Source organism: Castor canadensis, chromosome 6, assembly GCF_047511655.1.
Source record: "Castor canadensis chromosome 6, mCasCan1.hap1v2, whole genome shotgun sequence".
Classification (NCBI taxonomy): Eukaryota; Metazoa; Chordata; class Mammalia; order Rodentia; family Castoridae; genus Castor; species Castor canadensis.
Window position 1 is genome coordinate 65,977,191 of NC_133391.1, and position 14,096 is coordinate 65,991,286.

The 14,096-nt window shown below is 38.3% G+C and overlaps 1 protein-coding gene across 1 annotated transcript in view; it reads right to left on the minus strand.

Moving 5' to 3' along the window:
* Positions 1–955: 955 nt before the first annotated feature.
* Positions 956–14,096, minus strand: part of Fbn2 (fibrillin 2) — a 240,565-nt gene continuing 227,424 nt past the window's right edge. Inside the window, exons 60-65 of the mRNA XM_074076622.1 lie at positions 13,639–13,755; positions 12,456–12,584; positions 10,595–10,714; positions 6,543–6,774; positions 4,828–4,999; positions 956–2,908 (exon numbers count right to left, since the gene is read on the minus strand). Coding sequence (XP_073932723.1) covers positions 2,534–2,908; positions 4,828–4,999; positions 6,543–6,774; positions 10,595–10,714; positions 12,456–12,584; positions 13,639–13,755 — 1,145 coding nt within the window. The 3' untranslated portion in view covers positions 956–2,533. The remainder of the gene's footprint in view (positions 2,909–4,827; positions 5,000–6,542; positions 6,775–10,594; positions 10,715–12,455; positions 12,585–13,638; positions 13,756–14,096) is intronic.

A 14,096-nucleotide genomic window follows, 5' to 3' on the forward strand; every position in this document is an offset into this window, starting at 1 on the left:
ATTACATATGTCTATACTCCACATATGAGAGAAAACATGCCTAATGGCTTTTAAAAATCTTCAGTATCACGCACCCAATGGCTGGAGTCTCAAGCTTTCTCATGAGCAGGTTAAAGTTAAACTAAGTGTTGTTGCTCAATGTTCAAAGCTAGAGTGGAGTTTGGTTCCAGGTAATTTCATATTACAATGCTCAAGCTGTACCATTAACAGAGGCCAGATGAAGCTGAGGATGCATGTTAACTTTTAAAGAATGCCCGCAAGCAAATACTTTTATTTCACGCAGCTAATTTCTGATTGGAAAGAACAGCATTAAGATCAGTCATAATATTTCCTTTTCTTATTCCTTGGATGAAAAATTTAAGCACACAAATTCTTAAATCATGTATTGAATTAACTTGTAAGACTTGGAAAGGCTTTTGTGTTTAACATGAGGAGAGCTCATGTTAAATAACTTGTTAAATCTGTTCACCTCTCCACTGAGTAAAATAGACAGAGATAAGAAATTTTCCATTGTTTTTGGTGAAGAAGCCATTTGGATTAGGTATGCCTGCTATTCTTTTGCTTTAAAACTTGGGTTCAGGAAAATTTCTACCTCAAAGAAAGAAGGCTCTCTAAAAGAATGCTTCCATGAATGCTATCGAGTGCTCTAAACACTCCCACAAATGTGTGTCCCTGTGGAAGAAGTGAAGAAATTCTTTGAGGTCACTAGGAAGCTGGGTCCCAGAAAGCTTAGTTTACACAGAAGCGAGCATCTCGCTGCATTGCCCAGGTCCTTCTATTTGAATGCAACTTTGAGTGGAATGAATGCTCTGGTTACTTTGTTCCTCATACTTGACAATATTCCTTTACTTTCCTGTTAATATGCCTTGCTCTTCATCTGTCACATTAATACATGTCCCAGTGAGCAAAGACCGCCAGCACCTCCCACAAATGCAACAGGGGTTGTAGTCTCACAAAACTTTCAGCCAGAAAACTACCCCAAAATAAGCTTTATTGCAAGAAAAGTGTCATATTTGATACACAGACCTACAAAAACAAACAAAATCAAAAAACTGTAAGTTTTTCCTCACAAACACTTGATTACAAATTTACACTGTTTCTCTCTCTCTCTCTTTTTTAAAGCTATTAAAAGCAAAACAAAACAAAAAGCCCAAAACACTGGATACAACTGGCTACGAATCTTTGGTCAACACAGGTATGTGAGAGGAACAACCGGGAGTCTGTGTGTGCTTTGGCCATTTCACGTATGAGCTTTGGTCACCGGTCCAGGGTCAGGTTCTTGAGTAGAGAAGAACACGGGGATGTACTTTTATTAGCACCTCCTGGTATGATATAATTTTAAATGACTAAAGCAAACTAAACATCAATTCATTGTACAAACATCTTTCATACACAATAAGCTATGATAAAACGAGGCATATGGTATATAACTACAGTATTAATGAAAATTCTAAAAAAAATGGATTTTAAAAAACAACAACAACATATATTCCTTGGCTGCAATGCATGATTTGTTTGCACATATGGCAATCCTGAAATAGCTTGAACATAATAAATGCACCATTAATCTAAGACAGCACCAAACACCACAGAACGCCAGGTGTTCCTAACTCAAAGGAACGGCAGTTCTTCAGCTGCCTACGGGACCACAAGTATACAGCACACCCTGGATAGGAACAAGGGGTTGTGGGTAGCACATGTGGGTCCTTGAGGTTATGAGAAGGAGATACAGTACAGTTTGGCCTGCAACGCTAATGGTCTCACAAGCAGTCAAGGTATTTTGCTACAGTGGTTGCGCTTCATCTTCCCTTGCCTGGTATATCTGGCGATGTGAAATATTGTCACAATGAGCTGCTCTGGCTTTGATCTCCTTTATGAAGGATCTAACAACATCCGTGTCTTTTAAATTACGATTACACTGCCCATTCAGCTCTTGGAGGCTTTCTTTAAAATAGTCAGGTGGGTACCAGTTGGACGACTGGCAGAAAACCAAAGGAAACATCTCTTGGATCTATTGAAAAATTTTAAAAGCACCTCTAAAAGAAATAGCTCAAATTTATAAATCTAAAGAAAAACAAGCGAGTTTCCCTTTTTGTTTACATAGTTTGTTCATTTCTCCATATATTACTGCATTAAAAATAAATAAACATCTATATTTTTTTAATTAGCAACTATAGCAAAATACCCAAAGTGTGACAGACTGCTAACAGGAAAAAAAAAAGCTCACATTATTTTTGTGCATTTTAGTGCCATATGCTGATCTCTTGAACATTTAGGTTTTTTTTTTAATATATTTAAAAATGAAGTTATATAAAAAATACAGTAACTACGGTTGCCTTTGTACTCAAATCTTTGGCCACACAGAGCCTAAATTATCCCTCCCTGTGAGGGTCAACATTCCAAAGTCTGAGACAGGGAGGAAAGAAACAAAAGTCATCTTTTTTTTCCTCTATGAAATTAGTCATTGATTTTCCAAATGCTTCTGAAAGCTGCCTGTCCTGGGATTTGAGCCTGGAACCAAGTCTGTCAAGGGTTAATATAGCTGAATCTGCAGCCTCATTCTGAGAGCCTCCCCGAGCTCCCCTAGGAGGTAGTCATCCTCATTGCTCTCTTCCAGTTTCTTAAGCTCCTTCTTCCTGTAGAGTGGGATGCTCGTGATTTCCAGTGTGTACATGCCAGGGATGAGCTTCTTCTTGGCTGTGTGCAGGTAGCTGAGGCCGTTCCTCTGGTGGATTCGGAAGATGCCATCATCATTCCCCTGGGAGATGACATAGCGAATGTGGTTGTTGAGGGGCTCAATGGCAGGCATGAGTTCCAGGATGTGCTCTTTGGAGCCAAGGCCAGAGAGGTTGAACTTCATGTTCACGGGGCTGTCCATGTCCACACTTTCTAGGCTGATCTGTTCAACCTGGGGAAGAGCGGGGAAGCACTTGGGATAAGTTTCAACAGCACCAGCAGGGGACAAGAAAGGGATTTATGGCCGGGGGCTACAGCCACAAGGACAGGTTGTGGCTTCCTTCTCCCTTTTCTGCACTGGTAGTGGCTGTGAAAGAGGCTATTGTAAATTCCTGACAGCCTGGAGGAAAGGTCTGTTCCACAGAGGGTGCCCTGTAAACCTTTACACTTCTCAGCCTTAACTCGGTCATTAAAGTTACAGTGCTGAGACTACAAAGGCCTTCACATTTCAAGGACTTCTTTTTTTTTTTTTTTTGATGATGAATAGCATATTTTTATTTATTTATTTTTTGATGAATAGCATATTTTTATGGGATAGTATGCTTATATGATAATTTAAAAAAAAAAGTTTAGGAAATGAATGTAATTTTTTTTCCCCTGGCGTCAAAATGAGAAATGTTACTGTTGTCTGCACCCACAGGAATCTCTGCGTTGAAGACTCTGCTCCATTTTGTACGGAACTGAAACGATGAGCGAGTTCACAGAGCGAGGGATCTGCAGGGTGCTCAGGGCTCCAGTTTGAACCAGCTTTGGTGAAAGTCAGTGAGGCAGCGCCCAGATAATCTAGTCTGACTTGGTCAGAGGGGTGGGAAGTGTAAGAACGCTGTTTAGGTAAGATAGGTCAAAAATCCTAATGCTTGGAAAGGGCACCTGCTAAGTACCGACAAGGTGACAGTGCCCATCAGTGTGCAGGCAGAATGATGTTCCATATACTACAAGGGGAATGTTATATAAACAGAGTGTCTAGACTTGTAATTTTGGGGACTTGATGAATAGTTACTTGTCATAGCAAAGTATCAGTTGGACACCTCAGTGTATTTAAAGTTAATGTAACACTGGCTTATTATTTTAAAACAGAATCAGTTTTTTTTTTTTTTTTTTTTTTGGGCTAAAGAAGTCTGGTTGAATAGATAAGGGAAAGTTTCTCAGGCCCAAAACTGAAGCAAGTTGACAATTTACCCTGTCAATTAGTTGGTGACTAGGTTTTTTTTTTTTTGGTGGAGGACTTTCTCAGTAGTATTAACTGAAAAGAGTGGTGACAGATGACCTCATGCTGTCTCTGATTGTTGATTGTTGGGGAAATGACCAGTATTGCTAACAACTAGTAGGGACCGAACATGTGTGAAGGATATGCCAGGCACCTACATGTTCAAACTCATTAACCCCACCATCAACCTTCAAAATTGAGTAATTTTGTTCTCATTTTTCAGGTGAAGAAACTGAGGAAGAGAGAGGTTAAGTAAACATGCCTGTATAACACAGGTAATTAAGTAGGGAAGGTCCAAGGTAGTCTGTGGGCCTCAGTCGCTTTAACCACTTTGCTAAAATGCTATTAAGAGTGAGGAAAACACCAGAAGCAGGAAATTCTGCTTCAGTTTCTTACAAAATGAAGTTATTTGAAGACAAAATTTTTATGGCAGGAACAACTAATAAATAAGTCACCGAATATGAGAGCTACTGAAAATTAAAATCAGCCTAATCTGTTATACATATATATGTATACATGCATTTATATAGCTATATATATAAAAGAATGGGAAAAACTCAAAATAATTTAATTTTTGAAGTCATTTCAAAAATAATTATTTTCTAAATGGACATCTTATGCCTTCTGGCACAAATCAAAAACTAAAACAAAAGAAAATGATCTGAAATTGTGAATCTTAAAAGTCTTTTCCCCAGGTCTTTGTGTTCTGAGCTATCAATTCAGTTAATTTTAATTTATTGCCTTCCCCATATCGGGTCCCTTAATTTACCCATGAAATTCCCAGATGGGTTTAAGTATACTGAGGCTGACGCTACTAAGCTGCAATGTATGCATGACTTCACGTGGATAAACTTTTGGGGCAAAACAGAGTGAGGTCCTCTCACCTCTGTGGGCTCAGGGTGGTGGACGCTCCTCTTCTGCCTGCCCTCTTTCTTGGTGTAGCCATTGATTTTGCACTCGTAGCATGCTTCCGGGGACAGAGCATTTTCCTCATCTACCTCTGTGTCCAGTGGCAGGTGCTGCCCTTTGTTGAATCCCATTCCTGAGACACAGTGGCTAAATACAGGAAGCAAAGTATTGTTAGACATTATCATCGACGGGACATTTTTCCAGTGGTAGAGCAGACATTTCAGGATGTGGACCCAACAAAGCAAACGCTAAGCTCATAGCCATAAAAACCTAATACTCTTTGCAGCTCTTTCCTTTGACACTCAATATACGAGCCTTCTTCTTGTTTTGAAACAGCAAAATTCTTCTGAGGGTGAGTCCTGGGCTTCCCCAGTTTTCAAACCTAATGAGACGGAAGACCTGTGAGTAGTTTACTCAGAAAGTAAGAACCGACGTGAATTTCCAAAGTGAATGCCAAGAGGTTTCCTTGCTTCATAAGCCTGAAGCTTGTGCTGGAAAAAAGTTCCCTGCTTTAAGAACTGAGATTTCCGAATTCCTGTGTTGGTTAGTGAAGCAGTCGATGAAAAAGGGGATAACTGATTAAGGTACAATATATTCACGGGTGAAATACCAGGGCAAAACCCCACTGAACAATGAACAGATAAACAATGGACAGGTCCTGTTAACGGGAGGATACTAGTGGGAGGGGAAGGATGAATGGGGATGTACTTTATACACATGCTCGGAGATAGAACATTAAAACCTGCAGAAATCATTTGAAGAAGGGGGAAGGGAGATGAGGGAAAGTATGGTGGGGATGAACCTAACCAAGGTGCATTGTAAGCACATATGGAAATGTCACAATGAAACCCCCTGAATGACTAGGATATGCTAACAAAAATGTTTTTAAAAAGTCAATAAATTGGCTCTAAGTGACCTTGGTCTAGACTCAGCTTTTTGTGTTAGTGTGCTTATATACCAACTGTGGACAAAGTGGTCCTATGCCCCTCAGTGCCTGCCTCACACACTGCTCCTTCCCAGGAAGATGACTTTGACTTCTAAATCCCCGTCTTTTATGCTACAGAGCACTGCTGTTTTGAAGGAAGGATGCAAAAGGCCAGAACTCACCCACAAGTGACAAGACTTCAGAAAGTGCAATTGGCTGAAGGAAAGCCAGCCTTGTGGACATGGGCCACACTGAGCAGTGCCTGACAATTAGGACCACGCACTGGGCAACGTAAAAAGCACAGAAACAGAGAAAGAGACAAACTCTGCTTTCAGGGACTACTGGGCTAGCACCTGCCAAAATTTATGGAAGAATTTGGGGCAGTGCCATTTCCACTTCTACCTTTCAACCCAGGTAGCTATGGCAACATCGGAGTTGCATTTTTAAACATGTGCTTGTCTCTGGCTTTGGGTCTGAATGAATCAATTTTGGCCATTACCAGGGGGCAAACAGGGACATCTGTATTAAACATTGAGTCTTAGGCTCACCAAAAAGGAGATAATCCTGTATCACACACACAGTCTGTGGGCCTTCTTGGGGACTTATTCCTGTACCTTAACAGCACAGGTCAACACTTTCACCTCTTGGGCTTTTACACACAGTATTCTTCTCCCTGCAGTGGTAGGCAGCTGAACTCACTGAAAGGAGGAATGGCTTCCCTGTGGGGCTGTATTTCTTGTTGGAAAGGCTAACAGGGAGGCTTACCCCTGTCCTACTCTGTAGTATCCAGGTGGGCAACCACAGAGGTAGCCGCCTTCTGTGTTGGAGCAGCCGTAATTGCATGGGTTCTTGGAGGATGAACACTCGTTCACGTCGTGGCAGGCACTGGAGAACTGGTCAAAGGAGAACCCTGAGGGGCAGGCACACTTGTAACTCCCTAGGGTGTTGTAGCAGGAAGCAGAGCCACAGGCACTGGGGTTGGAGCATTCATTCTCATCTGTTAAGACAAATAAGGAAACTGTTACACAGGGAAGAAGAGCAGGAGTCTCAAAGTACCCATGATTTTATGGGGGAGTTTAGTCCACAATCACATTTATTGTTTTTACTATTAAGGTCTATTTACAAAGCATAGGAAATTTAAAAAATCTCCCAAATTGTGACTTTAAGGTTTTATAAAAACCCTTGCACTGTCTTTTTATATACTGCTTGTGCTGATTTTGAATATGTGGGCAGTCCTTGGGGATAGATATTTGCAGTTTGCCTAATGAATAATTCTTTTATTCTCTTAACAAAAGATTATTTCAAAAACCTCTATATATCTCAGGCAAATCCAGAGAGAGTAGATTAGTAGTTGTCAGGGGCTAGGAGGGGGTGGGAGGAAGGAGAAATGGGTAATGATGGCTATTAGGTATAGGGCTTCTTTTCGGGGGAAGGAGGTAATGAGAATATTCTGGAGCTAGTAATATTCACAGTTGTACACTCTTATGAGAATAAACTAAAAAACCATTTAACTGTAAAAGGATGAATTTGTATGGTATGTGAATTACATTGCAATTTAAAAATGTCTATCTGTATTTGTATCCATTCCTCTAGCGATTCCCCACACCATCATTACTTATGGAAAGCATATATATGAAAATTTTAAACCCTTAAATGAAAACAATGGGAACAAATACTGCTAGATCTACTGAACTAACAACCGAGTACAATTTGAACTGCTTGAGAACCCATTCGATTCCAACTGTGTGTTTGGAGAGAAGTCTGCACCTAGCTATCAGCCAACACATGGTTCTTCCTAGCTGCAGGAGGAAGCCTGTACGATAAATGCCTGACAGCAGGATAATTACAGGTTATACTTTCGGTTGCTGTTATCACAAATTCAAAGCCTGACTGTGCTTTTAACTCTGGAGATGAGAATTTTGTTCTTAGCTGTCTGGCTGATATATAGTATGTGGTTTGACTCCCTTGGGCTTTGTTATAATCTAAATTTCACCCTGGGCACAAATCACATCTGTTCCACAGAATTCTTTCAATTCTTGTGACAGCATATGGAGCACAGAGTGTCTGTTTACTTGTCATATATTAATATGACAAGAGCATATTTCAGCCCATGTGGGGAAACAAGCCATTTGCAAGTAGGTGTGTGCAGGCAGCTCAAAGGCTAGGACAGAGGGAAGGAAGGATGTGCGGTAGCTCTGGGGATTATGCTAGATGCAGATGGGGTCTCGGCAAAGAGGCCCCTCGGACAGGAAATTAAACTTCATTAAGTACAGGACAGAGGTTACTGAAAGGGTAGATGTCGTCGTTAAGCACATTTTATATCATGAGTATAGTTTCAGAATTATATGAGATTCTAAATGTGGACCTTGTAGTCACTGAATACAAAAAATGCTCTATTACCTAATATGTGAAAACTCTTAGCCTTTATTACATGGGGAGAAAATATATATAAATTCTCAGTAACTTGGCTACATGTGACATGAATAACCACAATTTTATTTCTATATACAAAAGACTTGGAATTCTTCCACAAAGTTTCATCTGCTTTTATAATTAGATCTGGCAGTCATATGTAGTATTTCTTTCCTAACAGGGAATTTAAATTAGATTATGATTTAATGACATGATTCCACCATGAATAAATTCAGACATTGCGTTAGGTAGAAGCATTACCAGACAAAACCAAGTAATTGAATAAATTGTATTTAAACATACCAATAATAAGAATATTTTAAATATGTTAATATTTTTGCAAGCACCGTGATATACCTCATATTTATATGCTATAAATGCTTAGCATGGTAAAATTTTATGACCTTAACTAAATACGGTCTTGTTTGAGATGTACTTTGAATTGAATCAAGCCTTGCTAAGCAATGCCTGCGTTATTTTGGAAAGTCTATAGAAAGACTTGGAAGTTACAAGCACTAAATAACAAAGGGTTTGCATATTAAGAAATAATTTTTTCCTTATAGGCAAATGTTAATAATATTCACACATTTTCAATTTTGAATAATTATAATGCTTGTAAATAGTTGAGAATGCTGCCTACATCTATAAAATCTATGTACCAGAAGGTTAAAAACTCACTGTGTTAACTGGTTGGAAACATATTAAAAGTGTTAGTTTGAATTGAAAGTTTATTTTTTCAATATTAACACTTTCAAAGAACTTTTAATTTTTTTGAGTTGCTGGTAGTACTAGTAACAATACAGATTTACAGTTTTGATCATTTCCTAGGAGACTCGGGTAAATGTGTCTGAAATACTTTACATTTTCCCATCAATTGTTGGAATGACTACAGATGCACATACTAGTAGGCACAGATAAAAATGTTTGTGATGTTTCAGTTTGCATTTATCAAATTTCATATTCCTTTGTTAAGTTGTTGCTTTTATTAGTTTTCTGATGGGTTATTTCACTCTATTTCTGCCACATATTTGAGTTAAAACTCCATGTTATGTAGATTCAAGGCAAAGAAGGCAGAGATTTTATTAGAAACCAGTTGGATTCCTTAACCATGCATAGAAGAATCTAGAACTTTTTGAAATAAATCCCTGCTGTGTCAGTCCATGGGCCTGCTGCTTAGAGACAGTCATTGAAGAGCAAGCGTGCAAGCTCACAATTAACACTTGGACTCTGCTTTTTTGTTTTTTTAAAGAGAGGGATTCACTGTGTGGCCTACGCTGGCTTCAAACTCATGATCCTTGGCCTCAGGCTCCTGAGTGCTGTAATTACATGTACCACTATGCTCAGCTTATCTTTAACTTTTTGGTCACTAATTCGTTTCTGCATTTCCTCCCACAAGTATATATCCGTGGTATGACAAAGCATCTGCCTTTGACCAGGCATAAAGCCAACATATAGCTAAAAACTTCACAGGGCTAGTTTGCCTCCTTTGAAATGTATCATGATTTTCTTCTCAGTTCACTACACTGTCATTAGAAATTTCTTTTGAGAAGACCGCAAAGGATAAAATCAGAGTCGTTCGCTTAGTGGCTATATGGTACTATATTTGAATAATGTATTGAGTAATTTTAATCATTACAGGGAAACAGGAAGCATTGTGCCATTCTCTGCAGGACCACTGTTCCCCTTCTGCTTAGCAATGCAGGCTTCCAGCATCAAGACGTGCTGGATGGTGTGTTGATGAAGTACACTTAAATGCAGCCAAGAAATCAGGCATATGCTATGGAAGTCAGCTGGCTACTCAAGTAGAATAATGTTCTCTTTGATGAATTTTTCCTTAAAAAGAGGATCTTCATGATTATTACCAATGCAAGGAACAGAGCTGATGTCCATGTATTTTATTTTATAGCACTTCTGTCTGGAGTTGTCAGTAGTATTTGATATGATTAGTTACCTTTTCTACCTTGAAAACAGGAGAGCACAGATGGACTGTTCCCATTAAGCTGACTGCCTTTAGACTTGTAAGAAGGGAATGGATGCATAATCCTTTAAATCCAAAATCTGAAACTATCAAATTACTGATAAAAACAGCTGACCTTGACAAATGAAGATGATGACTGTCGATATTATCTTCAGAAATTTAAAACTACATCTAGTAGAAATTTAATGATAAAACCACAAGTTGAGTTACCTTTAGGTACTTAAAAACATTTTTTTAATTACAGGTATTTTCAAACATACACAAGTACAGAGCAGACTGCATTTCCGTGCATCAGTCTTAAGTAGTGGTTTGTAAGTTCTAGAGTTCAAAGGCTATATGGAAAGCTCAGCTTTTATTATTTGTTCCATTTTATGCAGAGGTAACTTAAGGTGAGAAGAGCAGGTGCTGTGTAACCAGGAGCACTCACCAACACACTGGTTCCACTGGTAGTGCTGAACATATCCTTGTGGGCAGCCGCACCTGTAGCCTCCCAGGATGTTCTGGCAGCCATGCTGGCATCTGTGGTTTCCATCACATTCATCAACATCTGTGAAAACAATCCCGGAAAATTCTTTATGTCTCCTTTCCTCTACTGTTCTTAAATGCATTCCAAATACAACCTTCAGGGGAACATATAAATAAGACATGGCACACAGGGAGGCTGTGATTTTCTCCCAAGTCACATGGTTACTACTGATGGTGCAGAGTGGCTGTGAGATAAGAACCCACCTCATTGTTATGCTCTTTCACCAGACGTCAGTGCCCTGAATAACAGTTTAATTTCAGTAAATCAAATGTAGCAATGACAAATGTTGTGCATTTTGTACTGATTAACTGCAAATGGCATGATTTATGTGGTAAATCATATAAATATATATACATATATATATATTTGCATGATATATTTCGGTAGATTCAAAAGTGACTCATATATAATCCTCATTTTGGGGAAGAGACAAGCACTACAGGTACCTAAAAAGAATAATGGTACTGTAGGCAAACGCTTTTTTTACCATTCAAGATTAATTAGATGCAAATTCCTTTTAAGTATTTGAATACATTATTTTTAGACAAGATGTGGTATTTTATACATATGGAATAATTTCTTTGTTCATATATGCATACCCTTTTGAAAAGACAACTAAGGCTTTGAAATCTGCCCAAAAAGAGTGAAATAAAATCGGCATGTCTGATGTGTGTGTAACAAATTTACATGGATAATTAACAAATGGTATTTTGTGTGCATGGTCATGAGCTCAACTCACACATGGAAAGCAGATGTAGGTGCAGAATTCTTTCAATGTCTCCATGATTTCAAATATAAAATATTAAAACTGAAAATTCTAAAATAAAAAATTCTGACTAAAAATAAGACATTATGTGAATATATACACACATATATATATATAAAGTCCTGTAATTCTTATAAAGAGCACATTAATACTTTGACTATGTTTCTAGAACTCAAAATCATGTATTTGTAGGAATAATTATTGAAAAGGATAACTAAATCAATAAAAGCATAAATTGCAATACTGTATAAAATGTAAAGGCATCTATATGCTCTCATATTCCTGGACTTGTGTGGTTTGTAGCAGACACCAATCCTAAAACACTTGTTTTATCTGCACCAGCAACTGCAGTGTAAACACTGAAGACCTGTATGAAAATTTACTGACTACAGGCAGATTCTTATTTTGTTCTTGCCTAAATGTTCTTTGGACTTTAAAAGAGGAAATACCTATTGTGGGGAAGACTATAGGAAATGCTCACTGCAGAAAAAGAGAGTGGGGCAGGAGTGTTGGTCAATGTAAAATAGAGTTAGCCATGAGTTTTCCCCAGGGCATTCAAAACATTTCTCTAATTCTCCATGGAAATAAGTCTTCTTTTACACTGAACTTTTACACATTTAAGAATCATATCACAAAAGCCCAATTATCATTATTATTTTCTGGTACATTTGCCCACTACGCTAGACCATGTTCGGCACAGAGTTTCTTTTCAACTCAATTTTTTTTTTAGATCAATGATTAAGTAAATAACTTGTTGATTTTAAAAGTTAATTTGTAATTGCAGAATTTTTGTTTCTAGTTTTCCTCTGTCCCCAAATGATATTTGAAAATTTATGAACAAAAGTCAATTGCTAAATTCTATTTTGTTAAGAAACTCCTTTTCTTTTTTTGAGATGATCTAAATTACTCATTTATATTTATATTTATATACATATATATTTAACTTATATATATGTTACTGTTAGAAGATTAAGGATTTTTGAGCAACTTACTCACCTTCACAGTTCAGTCCAGTGGCGTCAAGGGAGAATCCTCTTTGACATTCACAGCTGAAACTTCCTGGGGTGTTCTGGCAGATCCCCTTTGCGCCACAAAGCGAAGGCTGAGAGCCACATTCATTGTTGTCTAGAAAGTGCCAAGAAGGAGGGGGTCAGGTTTCTCAGTATCATTACATGAATTACATTTCACTACATGAAATAAACCTAAGTATAGAAGCCTACGTTTTCATTATGTGGAAACATCCTGCTAAAGGAGTTTAAGGCAGCATTCAATGTCACAGTAAAGGCAAAGTGCTAAGAAGAAGTATATTTCTAAGGGCTGAAAATAGAACATATTCTAGAGTGACTGAAGACCTAGCTCTAGATAATACAGACTGAAAGTCATATTAATATGTGTTTAACACAAGAAAAGGGGAGAGCACATACAGGAGATATAGAAATAAGTAGAAAATCCAAAACATGAAAGCGTTTGATGTCCCCACTCCAGAAGCGCTAATACAGAAACCTTAAAGCTACAGAGGTTATCATGAGAAGGGGATCAGTAACCAGGGCAAAGATCAGTTAGAGATGAATCAACTTGGGTCATAACACGTGTACACGAAAGCAATGCTAGGAATATTTCTGTATAGCTATCCTCAACTCAACTAGCAAATACTCTTTGTCTTCCGTATTAGGCTTGTCTCTTTTCTTCAACAAAACTAGTGATAAAGGCAGAACAGGACCTGCCTAAAACTGAGGAGGGGAGGAGGGGAAGAGTGGGGGAGGGGGGGAGGGTGGAGAAATGACCCAAACAATGTATGCACATGTGAATAAATGAACAACAACAACAACAACAAAAGATAAAAAAAAAAAAGCCCACTGTGGTCACTAGCAGTTTCCAAATTACTAAAAGCCTTTAATCATATTTTATCTGAACACCACATGACTGTTCTTAGGATGTGAGACAAAGACATTGCTCAAAAAGCATCTGCTGTGTGAATGCTTGGACCATATAGACCTTTTTTCCTTTGGATATTGTTCTAATGAAAAAAATGTATTATTAACAACTTCTTTAGATCACTAATTATAAGGTATTGACTGTAAATATGAGTGTGAAGACATGGTTTAGCTATCATTTTAAATACAACTTTTATGTACCTACCAAGAGTCTGTAAAATTTCCTCATTGTAATTTTGTCTTACCAATGCAAGCTGTGTGATGCTGGGTGAAACCAGGCGGACATTTACAGGTAAACCCCCCCAGGGTGTTGGCACAGAGGAATTGGCAGTTGTGCTGCTTGGTTTGACATTCATCGAGGTCTGAAATTAAAAAGAAGCCCATGGAAACCAGAGCAAAGTTACCTGGTTATGCATCCTTTCTCACAGACTCACAGGAGGTATGCATGTGTCACTGGCACACTTTGTCTAGGTCTTTGCTGGGATCTTTGTTTGCTTTCATATGCATATGATAAGTATGGTGCATGCTTAATAGCATAAATACTATGGGCTACTAGGAGAGGATGGCAAAGGGGGATGCCTAATAAAGATTTCTTAAAATAAGGAACTGAATGGCTAAAACGGCAAGATTCCATTAACTACTCTCAAAGCTAACATCCAAAAGTCATACTTCTCATACTTAATGTGATTTAGTACATGACTAG